Source organism: Lepus europaeus, unplaced genomic scaffold, assembly GCF_033115175.1.
Source record: "Lepus europaeus isolate LE1 unplaced genomic scaffold, mLepTim1.pri SCAFFOLD_569, whole genome shotgun sequence".
Lineage (NCBI taxonomy): Eukaryota > Metazoa > Chordata > Mammalia > Lagomorpha > Leporidae > Lepus > Lepus europaeus.
The window spans coordinates 24,693-46,514 of NW_026909449.1; the positions used below are offsets into that span (position 1 = coordinate 24,693).

A 21,822-nucleotide genomic window follows, 5' to 3' on the forward strand; every position below is an offset into this window, starting at 1 on the left:
CTGACACACTGAGTGGGACCCCAGGCAGGGGACAACCAGCGAGAGAAGAGTGACCTCAGCATCGAGGGACAGAGAGGGGGTGGTCGAGGCCAGCGAGGGCCAGCGAGGGTGCTCGGGGCCTGTGCTAGGTGGAGTTCTCCAGCTGGCACCTGTGCGGCAGTCCTGGGTGTGTGGTCAGGCCTGATGGGGCAGAGGACGGGGTGGCTGTTGTATCATCAGTCTTTCCCCACAGCGGCAGGAGTGGACACTGGGTCCAGCACTTGTCGCCAGGCCCCTGTGACTTCTGCTCTTCCCTGTCACTCGAAGGTGACGACAGGACAGGCATACTCAAATGGCCACTGCTGCGCAACAGGAGAGCTCAGACTGTGCTGGGTGGGGTGGGAGCCTGGCTCACCCACTCAGATCTCCAAGAGGCGGGGCTGTCACAGGGCAGCGAGCCCCTGGCTGCCTGGCCGCTCAGGGCTGGCCTTCCGCACACTTCCTCTGTTTCCTGGGGCGTTGGGCTGCAGGGAGAGCTGACTGGGGTTCTGCTGGGCCTGTGGCATCATGGCTGCTGCTTTTCCAGGCCTCACTGCCAGATGGCAGGATTCCACTGCTACGGGGGGAAGAGAGGCCCTGTAGGCTACACACGTGCCCACAGGGACAGTGACCGGTGCAGTGGCAGTGCTCGCAGGGAGACCAGATGGCACTTGGAGGCACAACTGGAGGCAAGGCAGCAGGACGAGACTGGGGACAGGGCCCTGGCTGGACCACCGGGGCCGGGCTTTTGTCACTGGTTGGAACATCAGTGTCTTCTCTCTAGGGCTGGGCCTTCTCGTTTGAGGGGTGGTGGGAAGAATCCCTGGGGTCCTGTCCAGCTCTGACCCAGTGACGAGCAGGACAGTGGGAAGGTCTAGTTCACAGTAACCTGGCCAAGTGCAATGCTGGTGGTAAATTCCCAAATATCACTTTTTGGGGTTTGCTTTAAGCAAGTATGGGTTCAAAAAAAGAAATCCAGGGAGCAGCTGTGGTCAGTGGGCCACCTGTCTGGGGCTGTGTCCTACTCTGTCATCTTGCTCTTTGCACAGGCCTGCGAGATGCTACAGCGCCCCCTGCTGGGCCCACACCAGCAATTCCTTGTGTGAGGGGAAGCCCCAAAGCTAACAGGGCTCTCTGAGACCCCCTGAACTTTGGGACTCCACGCATTGGAATTCATCCATGGGATTAGAAAATACCATCTTTTTGTTTTCTTAATTCTGCCCCCTTCATGCTCCAAATTGAGTTAACGTGATGTAAGGCAGAGGAGCAGATTTGGGGGTTTAGAGACAAAACACCGAGGTAGACTGGACTGCTGTGGTCACTCAACATGGGGAGACGGATGCCCTGGGCAGTCAGGCTTGGAGGGGGGGCGGCTGTTGACAGGTCAGCCTTTGAAAACACAATCGACGCCTCTGGCACGCTTCAGTCTTCGAACCTCAGTCCTGGGAGGAACTGTGGCGGTCCCTGGATCTGATGCCGACAGACAGAAACCGGGAGACACGGGTCAAAGGGTACAGTTTCAGCAGTGCAGGTGGCACTACTGCGGCGTACACGTGGACCGTGCTGGGAGGTGGGAGCCCGAGCGTTCTCAGTACACCACAGGTGAGACGGATGTGCTCCCTGGCTCAGTGGGAGGCATACACACACTGAATCATCCAGTGGCAAGCCTTCAATTTACACAATGCAAACAAATAAATAAGACAACAACAACAAAATAAGGTGAAGGGAGCAAGGGCTGGCGTCCCCTGAGACCGCAAAGCCGAGAAGCACAGGTGCAAACGCCTCTCCTGGCCCTGACGTACCTTCAATGCCGGAAGCCGGTACCCACCTGGAAGGACTGGCAGGACTTCATCTGGCTGTCCGATAGGGCCAGTGTGCTCTGGATCAAGTTCTGCAGCACCAGGAAGTGGATGTCGTCCAAGCTGCAGGGGGAGAGGGCACGGCAGCGTGAGCATGGCTCGCCGTGGGGGAGGCGCAGACGCGACGCCCGGCTGAGAAGAGCTGCCGATCTGCCCCGACTAGTCGTGACACAGCACGAATGCCCGGGCGGTTCTGGGCTTACTGGCTGCACCAGTTTGCAGGAAGAAGTCGCCGCCTAGCGGGTGAGCAGTGGCAGCAGCAGCCAGCGTGGGTTCACGGGGCAGCTGAGCAGCCAGTGAGTACTCGCCTTTTCTTTCCCTTGGATTCTAAACAAGCTGTCCTCTAAGGGGATTGGTTTTTCATTGAAACAGAGCTGAAAATCAAGCTGAATGCTGATTCTCTGAGATGGGTAGGCGGGCAAAGCTGAACTTTCTCTAGAGCATTCTGCCTGGAAAATCCAGGGGCCGAGAGCTCCGATCCTCTCCCAGTGTCCCAAGAGCAGGCCAGCAACAGGTGCCAGTGTCACTCTGTGCCAGTTAGGGCCAGTGTCTCTCTGTGATGGGGCCAGATGCCAGCGTCTGTGGGCTGTGGAGACTCTGCCACCACAAGCACAAGTAACAGGCAGTGTGGGCATGGCCATGTTCCAATAAAACTTTATTTACAAACAGGCAGCCAGCTAGATCTGGCCCTGGGGTAACACCCGTGGTAGGCTGTACGCAACCAACCCGGGTGGCGGAAGACAAGGTTCCCTGCTAAGCAGCACTTGCCTGTGAAGTTGGTCTTCTTTCCTGACCTGATCTCTTTCATCTCCGATGGCCAAAACTCGGTATCTGCAAGAGAACAGAAGGAGAGCGTGCATCATGGAAATAAGACCCAGGATGGTTCCCTGCGGCAAAAATAATTAACTCACCAAAAGCTAGGACTATGCAGGTCATTTTCAACAAGGATGCATCGCGACCTGCTTATGAGAGCACTGAGGGCTGCAGGGTGTTTGGCCTGGTGGTTAAGGTACCCACTGCCCACACTGGAATCCTGGGTGTGACTCCTGACTCCAGCTTCCAGATAACACAGACCCTGGGAGGCAGCTGTGACGGCTCAAGTGACCGAGTTCCTGCCACGCACGTGGGGAGCTGCACTGAGCGCCTGCTTCCTGGCTTCAGCTCCCGTGCAGCCTCTCAGAGGGGGTTGCAGGCATTTGCAGGGAACCAGCAGATGGGAGTTCACACATGCACTCTCTCTCATGCTCACATAAATAATTAAAAATTTTTTGGCCAGCGTCGCAGCTCACTAGGCTAATCCTCTGCCTTGCGGCGTCGGCACACCGGGTTCTAGTCCCGGTCGGGGCGCTGGATCCTGTCCCGGTTGCCCCTCTTCCAGGCCAGCTCTCTGCTGTGGCCCGGGAGTGCAGTGGAGGATGGCCCAAGTGCTTGGGCCCTGCACCTGCATGGGAGACCAGGAGAAGCACCTGGCTCCTGTCATCGGATCAGCGCGGTGTGCCGGCCGCAGTGCGCCGGCCGCGGTGGCCATTGGAGGGTGAACCAACGGCAAAGGAAGACCTTTCTCTCTCTGTCTCTGTCTCTCTGTCTACTCTGCCTGTCAAAAAAAAAAATTTTTTTTTTTCAATGAGAAATGTTCACTTACAAAGTAACATGGAAAAATGTAAACCGGTGTGGAGCCATTGCTAACGGTTAAGGAAGCAGATACAAAACCGTGGGCTCACTGTGATTAAAAAACAAGCACACGACAGAAGAATGGGAGAAAATATCGAAGTCCTCTAAAAATGTCCATCCCACAGAAAGAGAGTACAAAGGAGGTGAGCAGAGACAGGGAGGAAGCGGAGGGATGAGGAAGGGGAGTTGGTCACCGAGCCTGCCAGGTCTCTGGCTGGAGGAACACAGGCCGTAACGGTGTCTATCTCTGGACTGTTCTAAGCATAGGTTGTTAATGTTCTCGCTACAAAAAAAAAATAACATGTGGGGGCCGGCTCGAGTCCTGGCTGCTCCCCTTCCCATCCAGCTCTCTGCTATGGCCTAGGATAGCAGTACAAGATAGCCCAAGTCCTTGGGCCCCTGCACCCACGTGCGAGACCTGGAAGAAGCTCCTGGCTCCTGGCTTCGGATCGGCGCAGCTCCAGCTATTGTGGTCAATTAGGGACTGAACCAGCAGATAGAAGACCTCTCTCTGCCTCTCCTCTCTCTGTGTAACTGACTTTCAAATAAATAAATCAATCTTTATTTAAAAAAAAAAAAACCAACATGCGGTGAGGTGATGGAGATGTTAATTGGCGTGATTCAATCTTCCCACAACGCATGCGTCCGTCAAAATAGCCCACTGTGCCTCATAAATAAATGTAACCATTTGCCAACAGAAGACAAGCAGAAGCCACCTAAAGGCAGTGGCAGGACGAAGTGTTGGGAGGATAACAGACAATTTCTCCTTCTCTTTTCTGAGCTGCATTTAACATCATTGTATTGTGTTCACACCAAGCAAGTACCTCCAGGAATAACGCACACAATGGGCTGTCTCAAAGACCCTGGCCATTTGTAAGGCGCGTCTTTGGCTTCTAGAAAACTAATGGAGAAATTCATCTCTGCAAAAGCAACTGCCTCCATCTACCGCCAGGAAAAAGGAGCTTCCTGTAACAACATGTGAACTCTTTTCAGTCAAATGAAGAAAACTATGGAAGCATTTTCCATTCCGTTTGGCCAAGATCAAAACCAGCGTTGAGCTGTTACAGCTACAAACGTCCCTGCCGTCTACACGGCTCCCAAGCTCTCCTTTAAAAATCTCTAACTGTCCTTTTTTATGAGCACACGCTGCCCCATAATTCAGCTGAAAATACTCGGGGCTGTAAATCACAAACGGGCAAGCAGGCTGTTGAGCTACCTTGAAGACGGGACATCAGCCGCGCCACTTGGGATTCTGGGAGTCAGTGTGCCGCAGAAACAAAAATAAAACCCTGAAAACAGCTACAGGGCGTCAACCCTGAAAATGACCACAGCTGGCTCCTCGGGCGCCACACAGATGGGTCACTGGATGAGTGAAGGAATGAGATCCCCGGCTGGAACGCAGCGCGCCAAGGTAAGGACTTGATGGATGGACGGCATCTCTTGGTAGGGAGATTGAGATCGGCGGTGGCGAGAGGGTCGTCCTCGATGCGAAGAAAACGGGCCCAGTTCTCAGAACGGAAGCCCTTCCCATCTCACAGGGCTCTGTGCTCTACAACCCAAGGCTGCTCCGCCACATGCTGGGTGGCTGAGCTGCTAGGAACCGCGCCTTTGGAGTCAGACCCTGCCTCGGCTCCAGGGCCAGCCCTGCTGTGCACACGCTCTGTGGCCTTGGGCCCGGCACTTCTGCCACGCAGTTTCCGCACCCGGGAAGTGAGTGAGCCTGGTAGAGGGCACGACCAGACGTGGGAGCCTGAACTGAGTGGGCAGCAGGGACGCGGTGGGAGAGGGGGTGTGAGGCCCGGGTGGGGGGCGGTGAGCAATGACAGCTCCCTCCCCGGTCTCTGGTCCCCAAGCCAGATTGGGGGATCCAGAGACAGGAGGGTGAAGGGCATAGCCAGACGCAGCCCTGCTGACCAAGGGGACACTTCCTGGGTAGTCCCGGCTGGCCGGGCTGGGCTTCTTGCCCTGTGAGGATCACAAGGAACCTCCCAGAAGGCCCTTACCTGGCAAACAGCTCCTGCAGCGTGTCTGGGATCTCAAGGCCAGGGCTCTTCAGGTTGGAACTGAACTTCTCTTTCAGCTTCTCCACAAATTCCTTAAACTCACTGGCACAAACCTTTTGGACAGAGGGGAAGGAGATGTTAACCCTTCCATTCCCAGAAGGGATGTTCATCTATGAAGCACGGGAGAACATCCTGTGACAGACAGCCGTGGCTGCTAAGCACAGGCAATGCTGACTGTGCTGCCTCCCTTGCCTGTCCTGTCTCGCCGGGTCCCCAGAGGTCACCCGTCACCTGAGAAGGCAGCACACTCAGCACCACACTCAGGAATCTCCCACTGCTGGCCCTGCCATCAGCTCTCTCCGCAACCCCAGATAGGAAGACTGAAACCTGCTCCATGCTGGCCCCAGAGTGCCTATGGGATCCCCCACCACTTTGCTCCCCCCAGGTCTGGCTCCCCCTCCTGGCTCTCCTTCCTCTTCCAGACCCCTACTTGCTGGGTGGACCCCAACCCATCCCTTCCCCCACATCCACACTGCAACTGTCTCATTCCAGACCCGGCTCCCAGAAGCAAACTCATCATGTCACCCTGTGTCCATCTACCTATGACAGGGTAGACGCCCACCTTGCCCTCGGGTGCTGAGACCATGCAGGCCACAGCCCCTGAAGCATCCGTCTGTGGCCCTAACACTGCGTCCCGGGGGGCCCTGTGCCCTCTCTTCCCACTGCCTCTGCCTCCATGGGCTGAGGCTGCTGTGTCTCGGACCAGCACGGACACCTTTGTAAAGCCCTCTGAGGCAGACACAGTCTCTCTCAGCTCATTTCTTTCACCCCATTCTTCCTTCCCGGCTCCGATTCGGTCTGGGAAGGATGTGGCCCCGGGATGAAGCAGGCCGTCCACGCCAACTGAGGCAGCCTCAGTGCTCTCTGCTAGGTAGCTGCTGCCCAGCCACGTGGCCCCAGCTGCCAGGGGCTTGTGGGAAAGGCTGCCTCTCAGGGCTTGGCCAGCCCCTCTTTCCACTACCTGTTGGGAAGCCCTGGGACTCTGTTGTGAGGACCGGAGCTCCAGGGGTCAATGAGCAACCAATGGGTGAGAGCCAGACAGATGGAAAACTAACCACAAGGGACAGAGAGCAAAGTGAGAGCGTGCAATTGGGAACCTGATGACACCTTTGCTTGGCTGCACCAGCCAGGACGCCTCCTTCCAGAGGCTTGGCACAGGAGAAAAACAAAGCCCTAAGCCGCTGTTGGCTTTGTGGAGTGGACAGAGAGGGGCTCTGGAGAGGAGAGGGTTGGACTTTTCTGTTATTTGCACCCCAAGTGTTCTGCTATCCACTGCCTGACCTAGGCGGGCCTGTGCCTGCCTCTCTCTGGGGGCTGACAGCACAGTGCTGGGATGGCTGTCTACTTCTCTGCCAGTGCCACTTGCTTGTGGGGTCGTCAGAGCAAGGGCCTTGCCTGGACCAGGCTAGATCCATGTAACAGGGCCCAGGCGAGCAAAGAGCAGGAAAGTCAGGTCTACACAAAAACAGCTCCTGCCTTGCTAGCCACTGCCCCGGCCCCACCTGGACAGAAAACCTGCAAAGGAACCCAAACCCTCTCAGCCAGCTTTTCCAGGAAACAGGCCAGCTGTGTGTAATTTCTGAAGCGCTGCCCTATTTTCCTAACCAAACAGCTCCAAGTGCAGCAGCATTGCAGAGTGGCATGTCAAATCCTAATCATCTTTACAAACGGATGCTTGGAGCCAGATCAAATGAGATCCGAGGCCAGAGAACTGACACGCGATTTCTCCAGGGAATAGGAAAACACAGCCATGCTTACAAGGGTGGTGGGGGCTCTGGGCCCTGGGGACAGCCCCTAGAAACAAGACCCGTCTGCAGTGCAGGCCTACTCCTGCACCCGCCCACAGCCCACCTTTGGGTCTTCATAGTCACGCTTTCGATTCATGAAATCTCCGACGAGGGCTTTGTCCTGGTACACCTCAGCGAGGCACACCCTGCGGGAGGCAAAGACAAAGACCAAGTCAGGGAAGCCTCAGAAGGTCTCTGGGCTAACCTTTCTGGCTTCAGCTAATGGTGGAGTAGGATTCACCCATGAGCCTGCTGGAGGGGGACAGCTTCGGAAAATGAGGGATTTGGGCTCATGCGTGTGAAAGCACCTGCTCACACCTCACACCAGCTCACACCTCACATCCTGCATGGGTAACCTAAGAACAGCCACTCCCCGCTGCCCACGGCCCCCGGCCAGGGCTGCATGAGGCACCCGTACGTATTTGCAAGCGTACTGTAAATTTAACAATCTCCAGGCACTGGCGATTCCTATGACAAACAGCTCTCCTCTGCCCATGCCACAGATCTCTGTATCTATGTGATGGACACGGACAGTGCTTTGTCCCAGAGGAAAAGCAGGGCAAGACGGGCAGCAGTCTAAAGAGCTTGCTGGTGGAGCTGGTCATTCCCCAGCAGTGCCTGGAGGCACAGGGAGCCCTCGGGCCTTACACGGCCCAGGCCTGGGGTGGGCAGGCAGGCAGGGCGTGGGGTCAGCAGCACCACTGCCGCTCTGCTTCACATCAGGGGAAACGGCCCCCATGTGTCGGGCCCCAGGCGCCTGACCTCAGGAAATGTGGGGTGAGGAGGGAGCCCCACCCAGGGCTGCTGACCCTGGAGAGCTGCCGAGCTCCCTGCACAGCTGCCGAGGGGGAAGAGTACGGGCAGGAGTCAGGGTCGGGAGGCGCATTCCAGCCCTCCTTTTGCTATCAACTCACTGTCACCCTGGCCCACTGGCATTCTCTCCGCAGGCCTGCTTCCGTCTCTGCAAAGAGCTTGGATCAGGAGATCAGAGCCCTTCGGAGAGCCAGTGCACAGGGGAATGGGCTCATACAGCAGCGACGGGCCTCCAGGGCATTTCTGGAGACCTCTCTGGTTGTCACAGCAGGGAGAGCGGTGCTCCTGACATCCAGTGTGTGAAAGCCGAGGGTGCTTCTCAACATCCCACAGTGCACAGGACGGCCCCACAACAGGGAGAGGGCCTGCCCGCATGTGCACAGCGCTGAGGGTCAGTTGGCCGGGCCGACTCCTCTCTATGATGTGGGTTCTGTAGGGCCCAATCCAGGGTGGCTCAGAGCCAGCTCACAGACTCGGGGCACAGCCCTCACTGACTTGGGGCATGACGGGCAGCTGGGGCAGGGGTCTCTGCCTGCCCCGGCCCTGTGTCCCCTGCTGGCCCTACTCATACTGGCTTCAACACCGGGGCTGGCAGTGTTCTACAGCTTGGCCCAGGGAGAGGGAGACCAGGCGAGCCTCACTGGCAAGAGACAATCGACCCTGAGATTCCCGGGCAGAGGACACCCCACCCCACCCCTACCTCCACCCCCACCCCCACCCCCACCTCCAGGCTATGGCTGGAAGCCCTCAGGGACACCCAGCTCTTGGAGCACGGGAGGACATGGTGGAGTGCACTTTGTCCAACGAGCCGGGTCTTGTCTCGATTTTTTCCTGGAGCGAGCTGTGATGGGCTGTTAATACAGAGCTCTCAGGAGCTACTCTGAGAGCTAAAAATAGCCATGAAAGTGGGCCTCTCCCTCTGCCACACACCAGTCATGTGATGCTCAGAGTCCAGTTTCCATTTCTCCATCTGGAAGAATGGATGACAGTGCCTCTTTGCTAGGTTCTCTGAAGTCCAAGGAATACCATGTGCATGCACGCAGCATTAGGCCGGCCCTTGGGAGACCAGTGCAGCCCCACCGCTCAGCTCCAGCAGCTCTGTGCCCCACCTGAAGGGGACCTCTGAGTCGGAGCCAGCACGATGAAAGAAGACAGAAAGCACCAGAAGCCCTGAGACAGCTGTGTGCGGGAGTGGCTTACTTGTAGTTCAGATAGGTCTGTGGATTTTTGACAATGTAGCGAGCTCTTCTTCCAACCGAGTGAGATGTTTTATCCAAGGACTCTTCGAAGGTAGCATGCAAAATGTCACGCACGACTTGCCAGGGGACAAACAGGCCGCTCACCTGGATTGGAAGCAAAGTCGAGACAGCAATCAGTGGCCCCAGAGCCCGTGTCCGGGGAGTTAACACAAAGCAAGGGGCGAAACCGTGTGCTGTGGACGCCTTGCCTTGATGGCTACCCAAAGCTCTCATCTCACAAGGTGACCCAACCACAGGAACTGGGCACCGGGCAGAGAAGAGCAGGCCAGGCCTTCGCTGTCCAGTGGGAAGACAGTGTTTCTGGCAAGGACCCTAACAGAGGCCCGCCGAGGACACTGGGCAGAACCGACGGGAAGGGAGATGCATCATGGGAGATTCTAGGTGTGTAACACGTGTGAAGTCAGAGGGCTGGGAAGGCCTCGTCACACAGTGCATCTGCGCAGGGCCACTCTGGAGCTCGTGTTACAGGTTATCCAATAGCAATGCACAGGAAGGCAGAGCTAAGGGGAGGAAGCCGCTTGATGACAGATTTCTTATAACTCTAAGAAACAGGGCACAGGGTCCCCCAGCACGGAGTCTGCTGGCCCTTCCTGGCTCCCCCAGCTGTGTCAAAGGTAGGGACAGCCCTCCCATCAGAGCTGTGATGCAGAAGCCACGGTAGATGCAGAAACTGGGGACAGCAATGCGGGGAGGCAGCAACCTGTTGCCTTCCAGGTCCTTCCGGGGAGGCGAGGTTGGATAGGAACTTAGGAGAGGACTGAGGGGTGAGGGGCTATAATGAGACAAATGTTCCAGAAAGCGACCCGGTGAGCCTGCAGGCCAAGCGCCCAGTGGGCACAGGACCCCCTCTCTGGGTTTCTCTGGCTGACACAGTTGAGAACAAGGGCACACAGCCTTGACCTAGGGTAGCACTGCCTGCCAATAGGGGCAGGGCTCACTCTGCTCTCAGCTCGCTGGGCCATTTGTCTACCCTGGCGGCTCCCCCATGCCCTGCTGCACGGCAAGACCAGGGCAGCAGTGAGGAGCCTGGAGGAACATGATGGTGACAGGGGGGCAGTGATGTCAGAGGCTATAGGGACTCGGGGTCACAGCTAAGGGGGTGAACAACAGAAACCTGGTGAGCCAGACTGCGGCCACAGCTGCTGGTGCACCTGGGTCCAGCGGCTACTACCTGTGGCGGCTGGGAGGTGGGCAGGGCAGGGCCAGCAGGTGGTACCTTGGTGTTGAGGATGTTGCTGGCTATGCGGCACAGCATGATGAGCCGGTCTTCGTGCGTGGACCAGGTGACGCGCAGCTGGGTCATCCTCTGCAGGGCGCTCTGGTCTGCTTCGTCGTGGTAGCGCAGCCGCTTGCTCTTTTCCTCTGGGGGCTCTTCTAGAAACAGCAGGGGAGAGAGCAGGGAGCTTCCAGCATCAGGTGTGCAGCTGTCACTCCTGACCCTGCTCGGGGCTGGACAAGGCGCCGGCCCCAGAGCCTCCTGTGGGCCCCCTGACTGTTCTGTTTTGGCGTTCACCCCTGCTCAGCATTTCTCTTTGCTGAGACTTCACAGGGACAGGCTGGCCAGTGCAATGCAGCCTCGAGGGAGTTGCCCGCCAGTCTCCAGCCTCTCCTATGTGACAGGGAACCCTCTGAAGGCGGCCTACGCAGAGGTTGACAGAGCACGCCTAGCGCCTGTTTGCACAGAAGCATCACCTCGGGCTGGTGTCACTGCATAGGAGGCCCTCCCTTGTTGTGACCTCACGGTGCTGGCTGTGGAACATGTGTGAGCACTGTGGGGACAATGAGGCCTACGCTCCAGGCTGCAGCACCCAGCACAAGGCAGCTACGAAGGAAATGACAGCAGGTACCCGCATTATGTTGCTAGCAGTGCTTGGCTGACACATGTGTTAACTCGCAAGTGGAATGCTACTTTGCACCAACTCTGTGTGATGGATACAACCATGGGCAGTATAGGGAAGCAACCCAAATCACAGTCCGAGGCACGGAGCCCAGTCAATGGCAGACATAGGACGGGAGCCTGGAACCCTTAGCCATGGCTTCCCAGGCTCCCCTGCACTAACAGCCCGTTCACAGGCCACACACCATATGCTGCCACCAATTCCAAAAGACCACTTATTTGCCAAGCGTCTTCCCAATAAGGCTGAAGAGCAGTGGGCAAGGAGACCTGGATACAGAGGGATGCCTCGGCCGAACTTGGCCTTGAGGGGCACTCGGGTCTCTGTGAGTCACGCTGGCCTTACACACACCTGCAAGAGGCTAAGCTGAGGGGCCACTTCAGTTGATGGGACACAATCTGTTATAAACACCAGCCAAATAAACCTGGAGAGCAGGTTCCTGTGTAAACATTCTGTTCTTACGGAAATAGCCGAAACCATCAAATTGTCGTTGGAACACAGGGACAGGCCCCTTGGGTGATACACAAGTGATCTAAACAGCATCCCTTCTGCTACACACACTGCCAGAAAGGCACCCTGGGGGTGGGGGTGTGGTGCAGAGGTTAGGATGCTGCTCGGGACACTCGCATCCCATAGGACTGTCTGGTTCCTGTCCCAGCTCGTCCATGGCCAATGCAGCTCCCTGCTAACGCACACCCTGGGAGGCAGCATTGATGACTCAAGGCCTGGACTGAGTTTCTGGCTCTTGGCTTCCGTTGGGTCCAGCCCCGGATGTGGTAGGCATTTGGGGAGTGAGTGATTAGCCGAGGGGAGACTCCTTCCTCTTGTGCTCTCAAGTTAGAAAGAAAGGGGTGGTGGTGGGACATGAGGGGTTCCATCAGGTCTGGGGACATTCTGCGGGCTTCAGTGATTCCCCACTTTCCCTCAACTTGAAAATACAACATGACTTTCAACTTTGGCCCATTTAACAAAAATACTGATATTAAAAGGCAAACCAGGGACAGCACTCACTATGGTGGTTAAGAAGCTGCGTGGGACGCCTGCATCCCATACTGGAGTCCTGGCTCAAGTACCTGGGTCCCTGCCACCATGTGGGAGACCAGGATTGAGCTCCTGGCTCCTGGATTCGGGCTCTGGCTTGGGCCAACTTAGCTGTTGTAGGCATGAGTAGTGAACTGATGGAAGGGTAACCTCTCTGTCTTTCTCTCTGCCTTTCAAATAAATAAAATTTAAAAAAAAAGAAATTTTCTTTAAAAAGGTATACCAAAAGAGTCACAGAATTCTGGCTACTTAGGATGAGGATTTTGCTAAGGTTTTTGTTCAGCTGCGATGAAGTTAGAAATGTGAACCGAGGGACTTCCTAAAGACTGCACAAAATACAGAGAGAGCTGGGGAGGCGCACGGGAAACCCGAGCCTCTCCCGGTCGGCCAGATGGATGTGGACAATGAAACGACCACGGCTCAGAGGGAGCGCTACCTGTGGAGGGGACATGGAGACAGAAAGAACGCAGGCCCGGCCTGGGGAGGCAGTGGCACAGACGCATAGGCCGAGGCCAGGAGGTGCCAGCGGCGCTCATACAACCTTTGTTGCTTTTCCTGGTCTTGCCCGGGTCCGTCTTCAGCCGTTTCCGCTTCTGGCTCTTGCCGCCCCTCACTCGCCAGTTCCTGTCCAGCGTTTCCCAGGCCACCTCGCACTGCTCATCGCGATCGGCGGAGAGCTTCGCGCCTTTCCTTGCTTCTCCCCAGAGACCCAGCTTGCTGCTGCCTGGAGAGGGGGTCATGGGGTGGGGGTGGCAGTGAACGGCTGGGTGGGCGTGGGGGCCCCCGTGGATGGGGGTGGGGTGGGGATTTGCTTCTGGGTGCAGCTGCGGCACACTCACCTGTAGCCCTGGGCGGCAACAGGCGCTTGGTCAGGAACGTCTGCAGCCTCACGGTGAGCCCACTCTCCGAGGCGCTGTTTTCCTACACGACAAGTGCAGCACCGGAATGAGCCCTGAACTTGCAGGAGTCCCCGGGTGCCCAGAACGGCCAAGGCACTATGGGGCTCCTCCGTCAGTCTCAGCGAGCCCAGGGCTGCTGGGCGGAGGCTGCGGGAGTGGGCCCCTGCCCAGCCACTTCAGCACTGCACGTGCGTTCCTCTCTGTGGCACCCGGACTTTCGTTACTACTCTAGAATGTCCAGATCACAAGATCACAGGACAAGTTACAAGGGGGGGGGGGGCAGGGAAAAAAGGCCAGGGGCAGGGCATTTGGCCTAACAGCTGAGACACCCCCGTTCCAGACGGGAGCCCTGGGTTCAACCAGCAGCCTCTGGCTGATCCTAGCTCCTGTTAGGGCAGACCCTGGGGAGCAGCGGTGACGGCTCAAATCTTTGAGTCCCTGCTACCATAGGTGAGACCTGCCCTGAGTTCTATGCCACCGCTGCTGGCCTGGCCCACCCATAGCTGTCACAGGCGGTGAGGCAGGGGACTACTGATTGATAGGAGTTCTTTCTGCCTGCCTGCCTTCTCTTTCTATCTTTTCTTTCTCTGCTTTACAAATCAATCTATAAAAACAATACGCCAGCCAGATACTCGTGGGGCCTGACACATCTTCAGGACAGATGAAGTAGGTTTTTATGTGATTTATCACTTTACCAATCCTGAGAGGATGAGCTGGGAGGGGACGGGCGGAGGATGACTGGTGATGGGGGCCTCGAGGCGGTGGGCCCGAGCGCCCACCTTTTTGGCTTTGTTGATGATGTAGCTGGTCCAGATCCAGTTGCGCTTGAGGTGAGCGTAGAAGCTGGAATCGAGGCCAGCGGCTCCCAGCCCGTCTCCGGGGATCACGCCTTTATCCACGACCACGCGGCTCCCCCTGGGAGGCGGGAAGCAAGCCGAGAAAGGGTCCCCCTTGGTAACGGACAAGAGCACCATGGCCTGGGGTGGGGGCTTCCACCCTCCTAGGACAACATCTGACAAAGAGAGCAACCTGCACTCCTAGCGTTGGCTGCGAGGTACTCTGGCAAGTTAAGCAAAAACAAACAAACAAAATCCGATTTTTATGTGAAACTCCCAACTTTGGAATCTTGAGAACGGACTGAATTCTTTTAAAACAAGGTGAGCTCAAAAGCACGCCTGTGGCCAGCTCCAGCCCACGGCCACCCACATGGCCTGCCCTCAGCACATGCGCACAGGGAGATGGGACGCACGTGCTGTACTCCATCAAGGCACACTTGCGCTCCAGGTTGTGCTTGTCCACGGCGTTCTCCTGCTCCTTCCGCAAGGTGCCCTCCTCATCACTACCCTGATCCGAGCCGCTGGTCTTCAGCGCGCGTGGGTAGCGCACCACACCTGGAAAAGCAAGCGCGACGCTCTGTGCTCATGCCTCCCTGCCGCTGTGCAGGCCGGGAGCAGAGAGCTGTTTTCCCGCCTGTGAAAAGGCTCCCGACCCAGCGGGGGTGGCTGGAACTGCCGGAAGCTCTTCGTGCACGATGGAATCAGGCAGGTTAAAAAGCGGGATACGCCCAACAGGAGGGTCTTGCCCTGGCTAAGTCTATCCAGGACAGAGGTAGGCAGGAACCAGAGATGCCAAAAGGCTTGGGGAGCTCAGGGCAGAGGAAACCGGGCCTCCTTTTGGGGGGAATGGAGGGCCCTGTGGAATTGCTGTGGGCCAACATGGCGGCAGTGGGAAGCAGAAAGGACCGCACTGGGGGCAGGAGCAGGGGCCGCGGCTGGGAGAGCTCAGGGTACACAGATGTCCCCAGAGTGCTCAGAGGTGCACTAGTGCTGCCGACAAACTACGCTCAGCCATTCTACGAGAAAGGGAACACCTCCTGCGGGGAAACACAAGACAATGAAAACCACTGCTGGAGTGCGTGAGGACAGGTTCCGGGAGCGTGCAGACAGTCAGACTCGCTCGCCACAGGCTTTGTGGCATGGCTGGCTGGGGCAGGGACAGCATGAAGCTCTTGCCCCGCACCTCTCGGCTGGAACCTCCATAGATACCCTGTGCAACTCTTCGCTGAGCCGGCCTGTGGGTGATGGTGCTCTCAGTTTAGAAGCAAGGAAACGGGGGAGAGCTGTGGCCCAGCAGATTAAGTGACTGCTTGTAATACCAGCATCCCATAGAAGCACAGGTGTGGGTCCTGGCTACCCTGCTTCTGATCCAGCTTCCTGCTAGGGCACCTGGGAAGGCAGCAGAACATGGCCCAGGTACTTGGGTCCCTACTGCCTGACGTGGGAGACCTGGATGGAGTTCCTGGCTTCATCCTGGCCCAAACCTGGCCATTGTAGCTATTTGGGGAGTGAATCAGTAGATGGAAGATGTCGTCTCCGCCTCTCTCTCTCTCTCTCTGAAATACTGCCTTTCAAAATAAATAAAATAAATCTTACAGAAAACAAAGAAAGGGAAGACACTAAGACTCCACGAGGTCATAAATGGCCCGCCCAGGGTCACTCATCCGAATGGACACGTGACACAGTGCTTCTCACACCCAAAGCACACGGGGTGGCCATTTCTTCTGCTCTCTGGGCAGGGCCCAGCCCTCAGCACTGGAACATGGCACTCTGGGGACTCAAGCAGGCTCGAGACTGGGCAGCGACTGCTCCATGACATGATCCCCACTTGAAACTTTCCCACAGACCTCGGGGCAGAGTCTCTGCAGACGCCTGCCGAGTGCCAGGACAATCAGGGCCTGATTAACAGACTCAGCCCGCTCTGACACTCCCACGCTTGCAAACGCTCTGAGGGCTACAAATCCAATCCACCAAGCCTGGAGCCTGCAATGACATGCTGGCTCGCACGGGAAAAACTGGGGCACTTTGACGATCTAATGACGGTAAAAGCCCAGCTTGCTACCAGATGCCCGAAGATTCTCCAGAGCACGTCGCTGTAAAATGTGTCTGCACGTTGTGGGCTCTAAATGCAAGTGCTCACTACCTGCTGGCAGTGAACCACTCTAGCAAATGCACCCGGGCCTCCCGCTTTGCCACAATCATGGGGGACACTGAACTGCCAGTCCTGGGATGAAGCTGACTCTGCTCCCCGCTCAAACAGGACGTGGCTCCCTTCTCTCCCGGTGCAGGGGGCAAGAACTGACCAGAGAACAGCTTCAAGCCAAGGGCCGTGGGGTGGAGGGAGGTGACAGCTGTCACTTCCCCCAAATCTCTGCCTCTGTCCAACAAGCAGTTCTGGGATGGGGACTGGACACTCAGGGGAAAGGAACTCCTGGAACGAACTGAGAGGGGTCCAGGGATGGAGGCTGGGCTCCCAGAGGTGTCGCCTGGAGCAGGGGTGGCCGGCTGTGCAGGGAGAAGAAAGTGGCAGGAGCACAGGGTTGTGGCTGCACTGACCCTGCTCCCCAACACTTCCAGGCCCACCCCTGCCCCCTCGATGTCACAGCAGCCAGGGTGAGCCATCTTGCCACTTCCCACTCAAAGCCACACCACAGCTTCTCGAAGAAGTCCCCCAAGTCTGGAGGTGGAGGGAGGGGACCTTTCTGTCTCTCAAATAAATAAGCAAAATTTAAAACAAAAAATGCCAGTTGTCACACTGCAAAGAGGGAGAATGCTGAGCCACAGACAGTACCTAGCGGGGTATTGAGGCAGACGCACTGCAGGTCAAACCAGTAGTTCTCCACGTCCTGCATAGAGTTCATGACATAGTGACGGCGCTCGAAGGGCCGGCTGCTGTGCGCCAGGTTGTAATGGGGGTCGCAGATGGTGGTGTCCACGATGACCGCGTTCTTCTTCAAGAAAACAAAGACCTAAGGAGACATAGACAGGGGCGTGGAGCGGCTCCGAGTCAGCACTGGGCCTCACCACTTCACCGGGGAGTGTCTTCATCGAGGACGGGGGCCCTTACCTGATCTTTATCCTGAAACTTCTCCGTGGGCCCAAACTGCAGCAGTCCCATGTAGCATAGCCTCTGAAGACTCTCCACCACCGAGAAAATGTAACGCCTGGGAAACAGGGGTGGGCGTCCTGGCTTTCCTCCCCAGTGCTCCCCAGAGGCCCAGGCCCACCCCTCCAGGTGCCCAAGGCCACGGGGTGTCAATCCCCCATTTGGCATTTGATTTGGCAAGTTAACACAGCAAAGGGAACAATTAAGACTCCAGGGCTTGCGGTGCTTAGCGGAGATTTCACTGTAATTCATAAACAGCCCCAGCGGTTCCGGGCTGGGGGCTAAGCTGTGGCCCCTCCCTGGTGGATGAGTCCACAGCCCTGACTCGCAGGGCTCGCGGGGACCCACTGCAGCCTAGATCCAGTGCAGCGCCCTCACCTCTTGTACAGGAGCTGCTGCCGGAGGGCCCTGGGGAGGAAGCGGATCAGCATGTGCTTCTTCAGGGGGTCGTTCAGGTACTCCTCAAGCATGTCCACCTGCACAGGGGATTTTCAGGCTGCGTCAGCCTGGAGGCCAGCCTCGAACCTGCCTGTCAGCCCTCTCCTGAGCCCCGGCCCCCCACACCCCATGCTGCTCGGGCACCTGTGGGCACAGACTCTGCTAAAACACTTCCAGGGGGCAAGCTGGGGATGCACCTGGCTAATTCAACTCGAGAGGAAGAACACACATTCCCTTTGAAGCCGGGGAGCCTACTTCCATCCTCATCCACAGGAAACCATCCTGGAGCTGCCCACACATGTGTGCACCGCAAGGTACTCGTCAACATGTCATTTACAGTAACCAGGAATCGGAACTGAAATGACTCCAGTTAGAAAATGCCATTGATGAAGTAAGTCAGAGTACACCCAGAAAGAAGGAATACTATGAATCCACTTCTTGTCAGGATAAGGAATCTAACGATGTGGGGAATGTGATGTATTTCTCAGTGGAAAGAATAGGTCGTAACGGAGTGAATGGCGCTGGGTATTTCATGCAGCAGTGAAGCTGCCGCAGTGCTGGGGACGCCTGCCCAGTTTGAGTCCCGGGTCTTCCACTCCCAACTCCAGCTTCCTGCTACCGTGCACCCTGGGAGGCAGCAGGTGATGGGTCACGTGCTTGGGTCCCTGCCGCCCATGTGGGAGACTCAGACTGAGTGCTGGGCTCCTGGCTTTGGCCTGACCCTGCCCTGGCTGTTGTGGGTATTTGGGGAAGTGAACAGAGGACACAGGATCTCTCTTCCCCCCCTCTCTCTAACTTTCAAATACAATGAAGATAAAGGTTACAAAGAGCAAATAAAATCTCAACTCAGTTGAGAGAAAAGGGAGGTCACACAGCCAGACACACGAAGCACACACAAACATGGCACAGCAAACAAGGACCAGAAGAAAAGGTACTGAAACCTTTAGCAGTGATCATCTCTAAGCGGTGAGGCTACAGTCATTTCTATTTCTTCCCTTTCCTATATTTCTAAAAACATCACACTTCATTGCTGCACTGTAAATTATTTTTTTTCTTTTACCTACCTGCCTACTGACAAAGAGATGTAGAATAATGATTTTTTATGCAGTTCCCCCTGATTATCCACCCAATCACCTGATCGAGTCTACTTATAAGAACACATCCTTGCTGCAGTTCCTCTCGAAGGACCACCTGTCCATCCATTTACCCATTTGCCCATCCGCCCAGGCAACTCTCGGCCAGGTGAGTGTAGGTCCCCAGCCTGTAGCCGAGGGGCCAGCCCCAGGCTCTGCAGCGGCCCGAGTCACCAGTACCTTGTAGCTGACTTGCACGATCTGGATGAAGATGGAGAGGGGCAGACAGAGGAGAATGTCGCTGACGAGAGCCCAGCCAAAGCCGAAGTCCCTGTGCACCGGGATAGGAGGGACGTAGCGCATCCACGAGACTTCATTCACGTACACTAGGAACAAAACCCGAGTCACTCCTCGGCAGCCAGGAGCCAGCCATCATGGCGACGGCGCCTAGCAGTGACTCCCTCACTGCCAGCTCGGACAAAGCCCTGCTTGTCCAGGAGGAAGCACGAGGAGATGGGCAGCCCAGGGGCTCTGGAAGACTGGATGGTGTCTTCATTTTGATCAGGGGACTCTGAGGGGATGCCGCCAGTTCAGACGCTGCTGAGACCCACATCTGAGTGGCTCCTGGGTCTAGCTTCCAGCTAACATAGACTATGGGGTGCGGCGGTGATGGCTCAAGTGCGTAGGTCCCTGTTACCGACATGGCATACCGGGATGGAATTCCCAGCTCCCAGCTTTGGCCTCATCTAGCCGCTCCCCCCACCCCCGCGCCCCCAGCAGCTGTGGGTATTTAGGGAGCAGATCAGCAGATGGGAGCTCTGTCTCTCAAATAAATGAATGAAAATCATTTTTCAACAGGATAAGGAATGTTAGCCATGTCTCGCCCTGGACCCCGCTGTGGGCGTGGCGGAGGCACCCACCGGTCTCCGTGTCGAGCTCCACTTCGGCCTCCCAGGTGACGGTCTCCCTGCCCTCCGAGGAGGCCTCCGCGTGCCTTGCAGAGGCAGCCTGGGCCCTCATCCTGCTCGACTCCTGCCGTCGGGACCTCCTCTCGCCGCCGGGCTTGTGCGCCGTCTTGTTGGCAGGGTGCCCGTAGATCAGGTACCACAGAAACATGTGCACCACACGCAGGCGAGGCATCTTGGGCAGAAACCCCAGAGAGCGGCCAAGTCCTGGAACTGGGAGAGAGGGACATGGCTCTCATCTCTGAGAGTTTCGTCTCTCATGCGCTAGGACAGGAGGAGGGCTGTCGTTCTAGAGAGAGGCCTGGGAGAGGCCTCCGAGGTGCTAACAGAGTGGACCACAGAGAAACCTATGGACACGCACCCAGGGCAAACTAAGGGGCCTGAGATGAGTGTGTGTCTGAAATGGGTGAGGAAGGGCCCCGAGGCCATAGGGATGAGGTGCAGCAGGAAGGAGTGCATGGGAGGCCAGAGCACGGCGGAGAAGGGGCCCACCAGCTCAGCACACCTGGCTTCAAACGGACTGTGTCCAACATGCTCAGCCCTGGGCTCTTCTAAAGGAGCATGTTTCTCTGTGGACACAGACAACTTTCCCCTGCCTTTCCCCGGCAGAGAGGGAAGGAGTGAGACCAGGCAGGGTGACAAGGCCCAGCTCACGGAGGAACACACTCACTGCCCTTGGTGTGCTCAGGTGCACGTGGTCCTTGGCCGCACAGCAGCGTGCTTGGGTTTCGCTAGCAGAAGCGATGCTGTGCGACCAGCACCTTGGGAAAGGGAAGTCTTGCAAACCAGCTCTTCTGCTTGGCCTCCCTGGTCTCTGCTTCCCACACTGGACACTGGCTGGGCGGAGCCTGGCACCCTGCTCAGGTCGGGAGAGGAGCCGAGCTCCCCGCCTACCATGCCCTGAGCACCTGCACCGGCTCAGTGTGGGTTCACAGCGCAGTCGCCGTGCCCCGCCAGGGGGAAGACGACATTGCCACCTCAGACCTGACTCTGGAAAAGTGATGTGAACACTCAAGGGCAACTCTCAAGGGCTTGCAAGACGGTCCAGCCCAAGAACGCTCGCCCGAAGGAACTGATATTTGTGAATACTTCCTCATGCTGGGATCTGACATAATTTTAGCTGCATCTCTGCAGGCTGTGAGAGGGAGAATTCTCCCCATGTGGTGGAGGGAAAGGGAGACGGGCAGAAGCCACGGGACTGGCCCAGCACGCCTCAGCCAGTGACCGCAGCCCAGGTGGGGAGCACAGGTGACGCACACATCATCCCACCAGCCACAGAGGGAACGCACGCGGCCCGCCCAGGAAGGGGCTGGTACCGATGACGGGGTTGTAGTTCTTCAGCTGGGTGATGCCCATCTTTTCGTCTGTCTTTTTCACGCGTGCGCTCTCTACTTTATTGGAGGTGTTCAGCTGGGAGGCTCCCGATGCGCTGGGGGCCTCTGCCACTGGAGTTTCTTCTTCCACTTCCTCTTGGGGTGGCGGGGGTGGGGGAACTTTGGCCCTGTGGTGCAGATACAGGATGCTGTGACTGACGGATGGACGGACAGACAGACAGACGTGCAGCCCTCCACCCGCAGGGGCCATCTCGGGTTTACTCCTAGAAGGAATTTTCCTCACTGCTGATTCATCTGGCGGCCACCAGTCAGTCTAGGAAGGAAACCACAGAACACCCCTGCAAGGCAACCACACTCGCTGGGAGCCCTTCTGAGACCCAGAGTGTTCCAGACACTGGAAGGCCCGATGGAGCAGAAGCAGCAGGGAGTTTGCTCCTCACTGAATCCAGACACCGACCCCTGCTTAGACTCGGGATTCGTGAACCACAGACCTAACCCACTGAACCCAGGCCTGCATGCAAAGGTAGACACCAGGGTTTTGTGAAGGGGGCATCGGGCTGGGACTCACGAGCCTGGTGGCCTTGCTGAGCGGTCCTTCCTGTCTGCCACTTGCCTATTGGCTGTGCTTGAGTTGGAGATCCGGAAGCGAACCTGCTCAATGGCACTTCTTACCAGAGGGTCGTTCTGGTCCATGGATGGGTGCACAACCAGATCAACCTGCAGAGAGAGGTCGGGCTGTCCCAGAGGGTCCTCGGGGGACCCTCG

At 57.1% G+C, this 21,822-nt stretch overlaps 1 protein-coding gene across 1 annotated transcript in view; it reads right to left on the reverse strand.

Moving 5' to 3' along the window:
* Positions 1-21,822, reverse strand: part of LOC133755577 (general transcription factor 3C polypeptide 1-like) — a 38,293-nt gene that overhangs the window by 10,026 nt on the left and 6,445 nt on the right. The window contains exons 4-20 of the mRNA XM_062185663.1: positions 21,626-21,774; positions 21,040-21,224; positions 19,679-19,936; positions 18,999-19,144; positions 17,626-17,723; positions 17,209-17,305; positions 16,933-17,110; positions 14,555-14,696; positions 14,085-14,220; positions 13,246-13,327; positions 12,948-13,130; positions 10,687-10,844; positions 9,412-9,554; positions 7,463-7,544; positions 5,552-5,664; positions 2,646-2,708; positions 1,847-1,940 (exon numbers count right to left, since the gene is read on the reverse strand). Coding sequence (XP_062041647.1) covers positions 1,847-1,940; positions 2,646-2,708; positions 5,552-5,664; positions 7,463-7,544; positions 9,412-9,554; positions 10,687-10,844; positions 12,948-13,130; positions 13,246-13,327; positions 14,085-14,220; positions 14,555-14,696; positions 16,933-17,110; positions 17,209-17,305; positions 17,626-17,723; positions 18,999-19,144; positions 19,679-19,936; positions 21,040-21,224; positions 21,626-21,774 — 2,307 coding nt within the window. The remainder of the gene's footprint in view (positions 1-1,846; positions 1,941-2,645; positions 2,709-5,551; positions 5,665-7,462; positions 7,545-9,411; positions 9,555-10,686; positions 10,845-12,947; positions 13,131-13,245; positions 13,328-14,084; positions 14,221-14,554; positions 14,697-16,932; positions 17,111-17,208; positions 17,306-17,625; positions 17,724-18,998; positions 19,145-19,678; positions 19,937-21,039; positions 21,225-21,625; positions 21,775-21,822) is intronic.